This window comes from Solanum lycopersicum, chromosome 6, assembly GCF_036512215.1.
Source record: "Solanum lycopersicum chromosome 6, SLM_r2.1".
Taxonomy (NCBI): domain Eukaryota; kingdom Viridiplantae; phylum Streptophyta; class Magnoliopsida; order Solanales; family Solanaceae; genus Solanum; species Solanum lycopersicum.
In genome coordinates this window covers 3,509,568-3,524,368 of record NC_090805.1, presented here as the reverse complement: position 1 = coordinate 3,524,368, position 14,801 = coordinate 3,509,568, and the positions used below count along the sequence as shown (strand labels likewise).

The window sequence follows — 14,801 nt, the reverse complement described above, 5'->3', positions numbered from 1 at the left end:
TAAATCCCAACAGTACATACTTTTCTAAATAATTTTGACTTATAGTATTGTAAACTATTTAACAAATTTTCATGGTTAACTTGTTAATTTTTAATTTTTTCATCAACCAAAACTTTCAACTATAAAAGTTGAATTTCATAAGTATTCGTTGATTTTATTATTGTTCTACGACTTCAATACGGTTTTTTGGTAATTTAATATATTCTTTTCGATTTGTTACACGCGTTTATCAAAATTTATTTGCATTTGGTATTACCTAATAATAATGCCACGAAGCAGTACAGCCGCCGGCGGTCAAAACAGAGTAAAAGAGTGTCTGAAAATGTGGCAACAGTCAATATATCAGCTCAACACTTTCTCTCTCTAGAATTCAATCTTCTCTCCTAAAACCCTATCCTTTCTCTTACAATCTTCAATCAACAATGGCCTCCTCCACTCCCCCACCCCACTGTGCACTCACTACCTCTAAACCTTATCAACCCCAAACCCACTCCCATCCCCACCCCAACCACCGGAACAATCATCAACGCCATTGGTCCTCTCAAAAAGTCTCTCTGAATCCACCTCGCAATCCTAACCATCCTTCCCAAACCCCTAATTTTCTCTCTCTATCTTCATCAAAATCGGATTTTTCAGCTGATTTCTCGGGTAGACGGTCGACCCGATTCGTTTCCAAGATGCATTTTGGCCGGGCTAAGATATCGGGTAACGGAAGGCACTCTTCATTTGCTCAGGAGGCTCTTGAAGAAGCTATTCGTTGTTGTAACAACGAAGCTGGTTTAGACCAAGTGTTGTTGACTTTCGGCTCTAAGCTTGTAGGGTCCGATGATTATACTTTTTTGTTCCGTGAGCTTGGGAATAGAGGGGAATGGCTAGCTGCTATGCGTTGCTTTCAATTCGCTGTTGGTCGTGAAAGGAAGCGAAATGAGCAAGGTAAATTAGCTAGTTCAATGATTAGTATACTTGGTAGATCAGGGAAGGTTGATTTAGCTGAGAAAGTGTTTGAGAATGCTGTCAGTGACGGGTATGGTAGTACTGTTTATGCTTATTCTGCCTTGATTAGTGCTTATGCAAAGAGTGGGTATTGTAATGAAGCTATTAGAGTCTTTGAGACCATGAAAGATTCCGGCTTGAAGCCTAATTTAGTGACTTATAATGCGTTGATTGATGCTTGTGGGAAAGGGGGTGCTGATTTTAAGAGGGCGTCGGAGATTTTTGACGAAATGCTGAGAAATGGGGTTCAACCGGATAGGATTACCTTTAATTCGTTGCTTGCTGTTTGTAGTGGTGCAGGATTGTGGGAGACTGCGAGGGGTTTGTTTAACGAGATGATTTATAGAGGAATTGATCAGGATATATACACGTATAATACATTTTTGGATGTAGCATGTAATGGGGGACAGATAGATGTTGCTTTTGATATTATGTCTGAGATGCATGCAAAGAATATTTTGCCCAACCAAGTCACCTACAGTACTGTGATTCGTGGGTGTGCAAAAGCTGGGAGATTAGACAAAGCGTTGAGTTTATTTAATGAGATGAAGTGTGCTGGCATAAAACTAGACAGGGTTTCATACAATACTTTACTTGCTATATATGCAAGCCTGGGAAAATTTGAGGAGGCCCTTAATGTTAGCAAGGAGATGGAGGGTATGGGAATTAAGAAAGATGTTGTCACTTACAATGCTCTTCTGGATGGGTTTGGCAAACAAGGAATGTATACCAAGGTTAAGCAGTTGTTTGCAGAAATGAAAGCTGAAAAGCTTTCACCTAACTTATTGACGTACTCCACATTGATTAGTGTGTACTTGAAAGGAGCCTTGTATCATGATGCGGTAGAGGTCTATAAGGAGTTCAAGAAGCAAGGTCTGAAGGCAGATGTTGTTTTTTATAGCAAACTTATTGATGCCTTGTGTAAAAAAGGCCTTGTGGAGTATTCGTCGTTGTTGCTTAATGAGATGACGAAGGAAGGGATACAACCAAATGTTGTTACATATAACTCTATAATCAATGCTTTTGGTGAATCGGCAAACAATGAATGTGGATCAGACAATGTCACACATATTGTATCCGCTATTTCTCAAAGTAAGTGGGAAAACACTGAAGAGGATAATATCGTTAAGATTTTCGAGCAATTAGCTGCTCAAAAGTCAGCTAGTGGGAAGAAAACTAATGCTGAAAGACAGGACATGCTCTGCATTCTAGGTGTTTTCCATAAGATGCATGAATTACAAATAAAGCCTAATGTAGTCACGTTTTCAGCAATCTTGAATGCTTGCAGGTATAATTTTCTTTACTACTAGTTCCATGCTTTACATTGAACTGTGTTTTCTTAATGTGTCATCTTTTCATTATGTGAGGGTTAGTATGATCTATTTCAACTTTAAGAAGGCAGTTTGGCGGTTATATTTTTTGGGTGGTAGTTATGTTCATTTTCTTTGTAGTTTGAAGACGCATTTGATCATGGACATGAAATTAGTGCTACTGATTTTGTTTGTGGATAGGAATGCACATGCGCCAGTCTGACTTTCTGTCATTGTCTTGAATGCTGATGTATGTGTGCTATCTATATTCAATATGCTTCTTGTTTTCTGGTGAAATGCAGCTACAGACTTTTAAGATTGTTGTATATATGAAAACAATAAAGCAGAACTAACTTTTTGTAAGCCTTGGTGGGCGGAGTTATCCGTTACTTGCGCTAGTGGAAAGTAATTGGTTCCCTGTGGAATATTCAAGATGCGCACAAGGTGGTTGGACACCACTGTTGTTTAAAAATAAATAAAGCAGAAGAAACTTCTGAGTTTTCCACTGAGACAGATACTCTTTTCACTCTAATGAATGAAACTTTATTTTAAGCTTGGGTTATTCAAATGTGTGTAGTAGAGCTCCATAGACAATAGATCATATGACCTTGCTTAGAGTTCACAAGAGAGGCGGGGAGATAGAGGCGAGAGAGAGAGAGAGTGTTTTGGCCTTGAAGACTACTTACTATAGTTTCTTTTATTGTCTGAAGTGCTTTGAGGACTTCAGCAGCAGGTTGTGGGAGTAGTTTAAGTTGTCAATAAAGTGGACCCATTGCCACATTAAGAACACCCAATCTAAGGAGTTTTTTTTTTCCACTTCTAAATTACTTTGGATCAAGGGTGTTTGATAAGAAAAATATTTTTCCAGAAAATAAGTCATTTTTTTGGTCACCAAACACCAGGACATATGTTCCATTACAAGGGGGAAAATGACTATCTTTGCTTATTTTTTTCTCAATAGACTGTTTGAAATAGTTTTTGAATCTTAGAGATTGTTGGATAGTGAGAGAGTTTCTTTCATTTTCCAGAAAATATTTACCGGGAAATAATGTCCTTCCTACCAAACACACCCCAAATATTTTCTTCAAAGTGGGTAACACGAATCTGGAGAATGAGCAAAGAATTGTGTTGTATCAAAAGAAATATATTGTCAATTTGGCACAAATTTCCTTAGTAGAATTAGAAGTGGGTGAGAGTGCGAAAGAGGACAAATAAGATATGATTTTTTGGTGAGTAGCATTTTGTTTTTTCTTGATTAACCTTTTGAAGGAGTGCTCGGAAGAATTGCTACTTAAGACATTTAACATCTTTGTGAAATCCCAATGCACTTGATTGGTTCAAATGTTATGATTAAACTGAATGGATTTGACTATTTGAGTAGATATGATGTGTGATTAAATATAATTGCAGCCGATGCAGTTCATTTGATGAAGCTTCACTCTTACTCGAAGAACTCCGTCTATTTGATAACCAAGTTTATGGGGTGGCACATGGACTTCTCATGGGGCAGAGGGAAGGTGTATGGTCACAAGCTCTATCTCTTTTCAATGAAGTGAAGCAGATGGACTCTTCAACTGCATCTGCCTTTTACAATGCTTTGACTGACATGCTGTGGCATTTTGACCAGGTAAAACTGCAGTTACATAACAACTATCAAAGAGAAGAAACGTATAGTGAATTTCTTCATTTTTTTTAGTTCTGATAAAGAGTGAAATTTCTCTTCATAGATGATGAGATTGTGATTATCAGTTTGTGGTGTATAGCTCTAGATATTTGCTTCAGTAGGCACCACCATCCTTTTTTAATGGGGAGAGGGCTTGGAACAATTCTATGTCATCCTCCAAATGTTCATTAGTTAGAATGTTTTATTACTATGGAATGCTTCAAGGAGCATGATTGAGGGCTAAAGAAAATTCTATTAGAGACTAATTTTATGTGAATCGTTTTTTCCACACCCAGAGATGTATTTTCATTAAGAAAAAACAGTTGAAATAATATAGAAAGCATAGACAGAGATGATATCATATCTAACAAGTCATGACTATATAGAATCATCTCGTTCATGGCTGTGAAGGCATAATCTCCAAAGTGGTACTTGTGATCTTCTTCCGTCACGATCTTGGATCTCCTCACCTTTCTTGCTCACTCCCTTAAGCTGACCTACCTGGCCTTATTGCATAGTTCAGCACTGGTGTCAAGGAAACCAAAATCTTCGCTCTGATCATTGTTAACTGACTAATATCACCTTTGCATTGCCATAAATTACCACTGACTCATGTTTGGTGTCTTATCTAACTTTTTTCCAGAAACAAGGTGCTCAATTGGTTGTACTTGAAGGAAAACGTTCGGAAGTGCTCAATTGGTTGTTAACTGACTAATATCACCTTTGCATTGCCATAAATTACCACTGACTCATATTTGGTGTCTTATCTAACTTTTTTCCAGAAACAAGGTGCTCAATTGGTTGTACTTGAAGGAAAACGTTCGGAAGTGCTCAATTGGTTGTTAACTGACTAATATCACCTTTGCATTGCCATAAATTACTACTGACTCATATTTGGTGTCTTATCTAACTTTTTTCCAGAAACAAGGTGCTCAATTGGTTGTACTTGAAGGAAAACGTTCAGAAGTGTGGGAAAATACATGGTCCACTTCTTGTTTGGATCTGCATTTGATGTCTTCAGGGGCTGCATGTGCAATGGTCCACGCATGGTTGCTTAGTATACGGTCTATAGTGTTTGAAGGCCACGAGTTACCAAAGATGCTGAGGTATTTCCTCTAATTCTCTTATATTTTTTTCAAAGTCGGACAAACTACAAGAGTGATATATAATGAATGAAATGTTCAACTGTCCTCTGCAGCATTTTGACTGGCTGGGGCAAGCACAGCAAGATAACAGGTGATGGCGCCTTAAAACGAGCCATTGAAGGCTTGCTCACCAGCATAGGTGCACCATTCCAGATAGCAAAGTGCAACATTGGGAGGTTCATATCCACTGGTGCTGTGGTAACTGCTTGGTTGAGAGAATCAGGTACACTGGAAGTGCTTGTTCTTCAAGATGATACAAGTCACTTGCGTGCCACAAGGTTTGATCAAATTTCTAATTTACAACAACTAACATTGTAGTCGTTTCTGTATAATTTTGACAGGGGAATATAAAATTTTTCCAGTGTAAATTAGTATATAAATATATATATTCCTTTGTTATGTGAATGTCCTATTCTACCGTCACTTTAAACTGAACCAGCAACCTGTTCGAATGGCAAGACGACAAGATAATAATCTAACTTTATAAATGCTGATAAAATAGAAACAATAATAACAAATATAAAAGGAACTATACAAGTGTGACATCAAGAGAAATTAAGTGAAATAAAGTTCTTGCTTTAAGTTTTGACGTTTTGTATAATGTGAAGTTGTGAAATGTGAATTGAAGACTTAAAAGGACAAAGACAATAATAGTAACATATTGAGATTAATATTTAATATTTATGTACAAGTAAAAGCAGTAAATTACAATAGTGTTAGTGAGTTATCAATTTATTCAATTTTATAAATCAATACCGAACCAATAACCTGATAATTTATTTTCTATAAAATTTATTAAAAGGTCGTTAATTTAAATAGCAATAAGTCAATAATACTTTTTTCGGAATTCATGGTTCCAATTAATGTAAAGCAAAAAAGAGCTGTTATTTTGGGTCCCAAATCACATACAATACCTTATTAATTCTATGATTCTATATTGTTCCACGATAACCCCCTCCAACACCATTCCTTCTATATATGACAACTTGCAACATAACAAAGACTACTACACGTATTTATTTCTCCGTAGCAAAGTCAAAATTTAAAATTTATTCAGTCTGAACGTTAAGTTTGTTATCATATAATATTATAAGTGGAAAACTCCAATCTTCAAAGTTGGATTACTATTTTGTTCCTCCACTAAATCAAAATAAATTAATTTATTTTTAAATACTAATATTTAATTAGATAATGATATAATATGAAATTCAACAACTATACTTTAATTTTTTAGTTATGATATTATAATTATAATTAAATAGGTTAAATTAAATTATAGTAGAAAATAATAATGTAAGAAACACTTCGAATTTTGTGATTCTTTAAATTTTGGAATTAACATAAATTTATCTGTCATAAAACTATAATGTATGAAACTCTTAAAAATTTGTGATTCTTTGAATTTAGAAACTAAAATAAATGTATCTATCATGGTTTAATGCCCTATTAAATTTTTTTTTTTGTAGATGAATGACAATCAAATCTACTATTCTCTTTTTTTTCTTCCTAGATTATGATATAAGTACGTGCGTGCCGTCAAGAAGCTAACCGAGGAGAAGAACAAATAGCTTCATCCTGAAATTAAAAGAGAAGCAAGAGAAGCTTTCTTACAGTATAGTTCAACGATTAAACTTAACAATATAAGATATGACTTAAATATTTCTTTAGATCTTTTCATGTTATATTATGATTTTAAGTTTTTCGTTTTCATTTTGGAGTTACGATATGATTGTTCAAAATGGATTTGGTATTCAACCCATATTTTAATGTAATTATGTACTTGTATCATGATGAAAAAAAATTTCTTTATTTTTGTGTTATTATGCTTTTTAAGTGTTATTTAATTGACAAAACTTCTATTAGTACATGATAAATTTGATAATATTTGAATAATTTATGCAAAATATGCTTTTGTTTAAATAAATGTAATTTAAATAAATACATAATAGTAGTGATGTTAGGGAAATAATAATGATTTATATATATATATATATATATATATATATATATATATATGTGGGACTATCGTGCAAAGCACGTGTCGAGAACTAGTTCTAATATAAGTAACAAGTTAAAATAATCAGGTTTTTAATTAAAATTATTGAGTTCAGGTGAATTCATATCTAATACCGAATATATATTATAGCTTCGTCCCTTCTTCCTTTGTACCCACCATTACTTGTTAACAAGTTTCATGTGCATCCATGTTCTTGATAGGAGATGATAATTAACAACCAAGTAATATATTATACATACTACCATTTCGATTTTAATTAATACATAAAGAAAGTTTATTATATGTATCCGTGGCATTCGTTGAACCAAATTTTCAAAGGATCATTTAATTATTTGATTAGAAAAATTAAAGGAATGTGATCTTATCTCAATTTCCAACATGGAAGATAATTAGGTCTCACTTTATATAGACAAAAGCATGAGAAAATATGATTAGAAGATTGCTTAAATTAAGGAGCCTCCTGTTGGGGAACATGAAGTTAGCTATAGGCAGCCTAAAAAAGGTCCATTGAGCTGTAATAAAGTCACATTCGGCCAAATTAGAATCTAAAGTTTATGAATTCTTTATACTCGTATTCCTTTTCTAAGCTTTCAAGTGCTATTTTTTAGGTGTACGCATAGTATGACTTCGTTTTTGTGCCTATAATTCAGTTCTAAATAGAAAACGTTAATAACCATAAATTCACATCTTAAATCCATCATTAAACACCCCACTAGTTACTAGCAATCACAAATTAAGTGTATTCACCACATTCAAAATATAAACTAAGACGATATTTAAATTTTAAATTCATCTCCGCAACATGCATTGAATTTGGAAAAAGGGGAGGGTAAAGGAATAATCCAGGGTGTTTTTCATTAAAATCATGCATGCGTGTGTGTTGTAATATGGGCCTATATGAGTGAAAAATAAAATATGGTGCTCTTTAATTTAAGCCATACAAATATATATACATACATATATATATATATATATATATATATATATATATATATATATATATATATATATATATATATACATATATAGTTGGGGCGGTGAAGAGAATCATCATGTGAATTCATGTGCACTACTTAGCTGGATAACATGCATTCCTATAATTCACCACCACAATTTATTACTTTCTTCGTTTTAAAAAAACGATTTTGATTTGATTTGACATATATTTTAAATTTTAAAATTTAAGTTATATAAAAAATATTCTTTAATCTAGTGATTTTAAATATATTACGTAAAAAACTGAAATTAAAGTATTATCAAAACGAAAAAGAGGAGACGAAAAATGAAAATAGGTCAATTCTTTTTAGAACACTTGGCTTATTTTCATTCATTGATTTGTTTTATCCCATTCTTTTGGAAGACATAATTGTCTATATTACAATTATTATTATTATTATGATACATTAAAATATTTAGCATTATCCTATAATTGACCTAATGAATTATCATAACTTATATATATAGCCATACAATTTGCTTCTAAAAGAACTCATTCCCTTGTCAAAGAGCTAGCTTTAAAGATTCAACATATATAAACATAATTTCTTATGGGTATTTTTTCTCATACTCCTAACAAGGGAAAGTTTGATTTAAGCGATTCCTTCCAATGCGATATAAGCAGACAAAGAGTCACGACTTATAACGTAAGGCATGTCAAAAGGTGCAAAAGTGTTGTGATGAAGAGAAGGATACGCGTAGAACGTTCTAGAAGGTTCGAGGATGAGATTGGAAGTAAAGTCAAGATACTCAAGAAGTTGATTCCAATTAACTGTGAAGATTTGGGGCTGGAAGGGATTTTCAGAGAGACAGCTGATTACATTTTGGCTTTAGAAATGAGAATTAAGGCTATGCAAGATATGGTAAATGTATTGTCACATTCTAATCACTAAATCATGTATTATTTTATTATTATATTGTGTCAAAAATGACTTATATACAGATTAATTAACTGATGTTGTTTCTTTGTTCATTCATCAATGTTAATGTGAATGTCTACAATTGTGAAATTGCAAAACTATATAGTTATGTAAAGTTGCAAGCTTGTTTTGGTAACAAAGTGAGATTACTGACGATGTATATAACATAAACGTGAGATTAGATAGCATCGTAAAATATACAAATCATCACAATCTTAATTCACTTACCACATTCTTCATATTCACAGCAGAGTAGCCTGCAAAGGCATCTAAAAGACTAAATTCAATAAGCTTCAGGTCCGAATGTTTGAACAAGAATCCATTGTCATATTGGGGTAGTTCACCACAATTTCGAGCAAAGACTTGTCAGTAATTGTTGGGCATTGGAAAAGATTAAGCTTCTCTAACAGATGACAATCATGAGCAATCTCATATAAGCCTTTATCACCAACAGAAGAACAATGTTTGAGAGTAGGGCAACCTCGAGCGATAGCCTTGAGACTAGCATCAGTCACACCACGACAAAGGTTGTCTCCCCAAATAGGTAGCTTTACTAAGCCTCCAAGGTTTGCAGTTCTATCCCTCACCTTCTACACCAGTAGATTCTGCAATCTCACCAATTTTAACTTGGGTACACTGAGTAGATTCCTCTTCGGCATTCAGATTGGGATTGAAGGCAAATACTTCATCCCTGTGGATGCTGCTTAAAAGCATAAGCCAGCGCTTGGAAACACAAGCACAAGCACGTCTCTCTTGGCCACTTATGTTAATAGTTTCTTAATGGAAGCATTGTGTAGAAAGTCACTTGCCTCATAGTAGACAAATATTTCAGTTTATGGAAGGAGATTCGATCCAACTACCAGCCTTCTGCTTTGTAGCACGCCATTTCTTCATCAACTTATCCAAACCAGTTATGTCACTGCACACTCCTTTGTCTCCATAGATTTTGGAAAGCACTGAGTATACTGCAGGATGGTCGTGCTCCAATGTGTAGATTCCATTTGCTGCAATCTCTCCGAGTTCAAGACACGAGTGCAAGCCACATGCTCCTAGCAATGCCCCCCAGACGACCACATCAGGCTTAAAAGGCATCTCATCGATTAGTTTTTCTGCTTTCTCAAGCTGACCTGCCCTTCCATACAAGTCCACCATACATGCATAGTGTTCCATCTCTGCTTTCAATCTGTACTCTGTTACCATAGAATTGAAAATTCTCTCACCTTCGTCGACTAGCCCACCATGGCCACATGCATATACCAAATTAATAAAAGTAATTTCGTCAGGCCTGATACCACTTTTTAGCATCCTCTCAAACACCTGCATTGCTCTCTCTGCAAGCCCATGTCTTGCATAACCTCCAATGATCGAATTCCAAGCTACCAAATTCCTTGCCGGGATTGACTCAAAAATGCAGAAAGCAACTTCAATGTCTCCACATTTAGCGTACATGTCAAGAAGGGAGGTCAACAAGACGACGTCAAGAGGGAAACCAGACTTCAAGATGCACACATGAACTTGATTGCCTACCAGAACAGCAGAGTAGCCTGCGCAGGCATCTAAAACAGTTGAAAACGTAAAATGATTAGGACGAGAACCCGAGTTCAACATCAACTTAAACAATTTCAAAGCCTTCATAAACTCCCCATATTGCACATACCCTCTTATCATTGCCGTCCAAGAAACCACATCTTTCTCACTCATCTCATCAAAAACGAATCGAGCTTCATTAAGCTTCTTGTTCTCAATATACCCATTGATCAAAGTACTCCAAGTAAAAGAATTTCTCATAGGCATCATATCAAAAGCCCTCTGCGCCTCAATTGTGCACCCAAATCTCATATAACCCAAAATCAACACATTCCACGGCGTAACGTCTTTATCCAAAATCTCATCAAAAACTCGAACTAAACCTCTGTAATCATCCAAATCAACATAACCCCTCATCAATGCTGACCCTACAAAGACATTGAGACTTATCCCGGAACAGAGCACGAGACCGTGAAGCTGAGGGATCAAATGCTTGTAATGTAAATGCAAGAAGGAGCTAATTGACACTGCAAAAGTAAGCTCATTGGGTCTCATTTCTCCACATCTGTTCATATCTAGAAAACATCTATATACTTTCCCTGGGTTGTTAGCGTTGCGATATCCCGAGAGCATGGTGTTCCAAGAAACGACATCTCTGTGAGGCATTTTGTCAAACAGGTACTCTGCTTTTTGGATGAGGTTGTGCTTGAAGTAACCAGCTGTAAGGGAATTCCATGATACGACGTTTGTCAAGTGTGGACTTTGATCGAAAAACTTCCGAGCTTCTTGGAGGTTTCCATTTCCGATGAATCTGTTGATCGTTTTGTTCAAATTAACCGTTGAGAGGGTAGAAATTTGGCGGCATAGAGCAAAGGTGCACAGCGCCGGCATTTGACTCTTTATTTTATATTTTAATTCTAGTTATCTATCTGTTCTCTCTTAGTCAAGGCTATATTTAGCTGGAAAGTATAAATAAAAAAATATATTTAAACTATGTTAAATAATACTGGGATAAATTTGGCCTTCTGCCAAAAAAGAAAAATAAGACACTTAAGCAATGAGGACGATGTTATAAAATCAAGTTATAAGAATATAAGCATAAAGATAAGAAGACAAGAGAAATAGATAAAAGAAGAGTCATTTTCATCTTATTCAAGTGTGTACAATGGTGAATGATATCTATTTATAGTGTTGAGATATCATAGTCAAATGTCACCTTGAAATTATACATAGTTATCATCAAGGTTCATATCACCTTGAAATCTTATCTCATTGGAAACATTAATACATAAATCCAAATAATTGTTGGATAACTCTAATGGATCATCCACATAACACAATAGATTTATAATACTCCCACTTGGATGTCCATAGATAATGTGCCTCGTTTAAACCTTACTAGGAAAAACCCTGTGGGAAAAAATTCTAGTGAAGGAAAAATAGTACACATATCTTTTGATACGCACTATTTGTTGCCTCATTAAAAACCTTGCCAGGAAAATCCAGTGGGAAAAAATTCTAGGGAAGGAAAAAGAGTACATATATCTTTTGATACGTACTATTTGTTGCCTCATTAAAAACCTTGCCAGGAAAACCCAGTGGGAAAAAATCTCGGTCAAGGGAAAAAGAGTGCAACACGGATTATAATCCCCTGATTAAAACATCACTTAATTTCTTGTGATGATGTCTCCAATCTTCGTACATTGTGGTTGGTATATTCTTTTTCAAAGAAAAATCACACATTTCTTGAATATGGTGTGTCATTTATCTCAACTAGACGCACTTTCGACTTGCTTCATGAAGGATTTTTATTTCTGCATAGCAACATTTGCTTCATTGATCGCCAGGATATTATTGTACCTCCACATGCAAACACATAGCGTGCTTCAGATAGAGCTTTATACGAATCAGATTAATATTCTGCATCTGCGTAACCAAATCAATGTTGTCTTGGATTCCTCGGAATAGAATAAACCCATAAATATGGTCCTTCGAGGATATTCAATCATGTGCTCAACACCATTTCAATGTCCTTTTATCGGGGAAAAACTGAATCTTGCTAGTAAATTTACTGCAAAACAAATATCTGGTCAAATATTGTTAGTAAGTTTCATCACCAAGAAACTCTTCATCCTTCTTTTGAGATCAAACTGAATTATCATTTATGTCAAGTGATCTCATAATCATTGGGGTACTCAATGAATGCGATTTATCCATATAAAATTGCATCAACACTTTTTGGTGTATATGCACTGTTAGACAAATATTTCATTTGTCAAATTATCAATCTGTAGGTGAAGACAAAATTTTGTCTTACCAAGACATTTTCATAAAAATACAAGGACAATTAGGGTCATTCTTTTGTACCCTTTTTCTTCCTTGACTATATCAATCCATATAAGGATTCTTAAAGCTTTATTGAAAAAGTTTCTTTCAAACTCTTATATGCTTCAGACACCTCAATTGTTTCAAAGATTTTTATATAACCTTCATTGTCTAGCTAGACATTACAATCATTCATTACATGCATTCAAATTTTTCATATGTTGCCGGATCAAAACAAACCTCATTGCATCCACCAAAGGAGAAAACATCTCCAATAATGTCAGGATTTTTGCGATAAACCTTTATGCCCCAAGGCACAAACCGTATTTGATATCTTACGGTTATACTATCGCATAGTAATTTATTTGTACCCACTTACATTATACCTTGATTTATAGACTACCAGTCCAAAATGTCACTTTTCTAAGTGAAACAAAATATACTTGAATTGTGCATTTTTACTTGGCCAACCATTTATCTGTCCACACTATATGACCGATTTGAATTCAAGATCCTCGTCACAATTTATATCATTGAGCGCTACCTTATATCAAAGATACCATGAACGGTTATTTGATATCGATTCCAACAAGACATAACTTATCGAGATCTCTTCATTTTTCTTCATCCTGAACCTTTTTCAAGATTTTATGAAGTGTTATGTCAATGTGTTCTTTTATAGCACTTGCCTAATTATCATGACAATATTGATCATTTGCTCCTTCCTTCTTCAAGGAATTTTATATTTGGAATCGAATGGTCTATTACGCTTCCGGCGTATCATAGACTCTGTCCTTCAAGGACTTCACATTGGAGCATTTGCAGCTGAATTATATCATAGGGTCAGTGCATTCATCTGGCAACTGATTTGCAACATTATGCAACTGAATTATTTTTGAACTTTAAGTTCACATATTTATTTAACGAGGATCTAGATAATTCATAATTAACATCACACATAATTTTCAGTTGTCAATCATATCTCCCCCTAATGTTAAAAATCTAACATTCATTCCAACCTTATTTGGAAGTTCATCTTTGTGCGTGGTGGAGCAATTAAAATCATAACCGCACATTCAACATTTTAGATGAAAATTATATGGTTCCTGACCCTGAACCAATTTTAATGGGGAAACCTTGTTAGTTTGATGCATACGTGTGTTGCTACATGTTAAATAAAATTATCTCATACAAAATCTTATTTGGGAGTTTTTTTCTCATAACCATGATTAAGCTATAATTGGAGGCATACAATTTCTGCTAAATCGCGAGTATTATCAATATAATTTTATAGGTTGAAACTGTGCTCTTAATTTTAACAATTCGAGCAAACAACGTTACACAACAAAATACATGTGACCATCGTATAGATGCATCAATCATATAGTTGCAAATGATCCACATGACAGGTGAACGGTCCCATATTCACCTTTTTATATGTTCCAAAAAATTTAGGGGATTACAATCCCAACCTTAACTGGTACAATGATCATTTTATCAAGAGAACAAGCAACACAAGAGAATTCTTGAAGAATCTTGATTTCTTCATCATATAAATCACCTGAATTCTCAATCACGTTTGCATCACATTTAATCGGAATGGTCAACCAGTCATGCCAACTGATCTTTATTTTAGTACACTTATAATTACTTTTACATGTGATTTCATCAGCATGTATATGTTTATCTGCAACAAACAAGAGGAAAATTGGATAATCTTTTTACATAAATATTTATAACCCTCTTCGGTTGTAGTGATTTATAGTCTTAATATTTATTTTCAATTCATCCGAAACTTAAAAAGTTTCTTTTGAGACTTATTACAACCCCAACATTATTCCTCTGACAATAGCACAACTCGTTAGAGCTTGCAATTAATTTTGTGTACTATCACATATTGCATGA

General features: G+C 34.4%; 2 protein-coding genes across 3 annotated transcripts; one reads left to right on the top strand and one right to left on the bottom strand.

Moving 5' to 3' along the window:
- Nucleotides 1-85: 85 nt before the first annotated feature.
- LOC101265032 (pentatricopeptide repeat-containing protein GUN1, chloroplastic) lies at nucleotides 86-5,516 on the top strand. Of its 2 annotated transcripts, none has more exons than XM_004240516.5 (4): nucleotides 86-2,281; nucleotides 3,714-3,930; nucleotides 4,888-5,072; nucleotides 5,165-5,516. In XM_004240516.5, the coding sequence occupies exons 1-4, from the start codon at nucleotides 423-425 to the stop codon at nucleotides 5,427-5,429; spliced, it is 2,526 nt and encodes an 841-aa protein (XP_004240564.1). In that variant the 5' UTR covers nucleotides 86-422; the 3' UTR covers nucleotides 5,430-5,516. The 2 variants fall into 2 exon arrangements, 1 of the variants encoding a protein (XP_004240564.1); XR_741810.4 differs by lacking the exon at nucleotides 5,165-5,516 and adding an exon at nucleotides 4,610-4,804 and having other exon boundaries at nucleotides 281-2,281; nucleotides 4,888-4,932.
- Nucleotides 5,517-9,337: 3,821 nt separating this feature from the next.
- Nucleotides 9,338-11,462, bottom strand: LOC101246536 (pentatricopeptide repeat-containing protein At2g21090-like). The gene is made up of 3 exons (XM_004240599.1): nucleotides 9,905-11,462; nucleotides 9,632-9,820; nucleotides 9,338-9,483 (listed from the first exon to the last, which is right to left on the bottom strand). Exons 1-3 carry the CDS (start codon nucleotides 11,460-11,462, stop codon nucleotides 9,338-9,340), a joined length of 1,893 nt encoding a protein of 630 aa, XP_004240647.1.
- Between the last annotated feature and the right edge of the window lie 3,339 nt (nucleotides 11,463-14,801).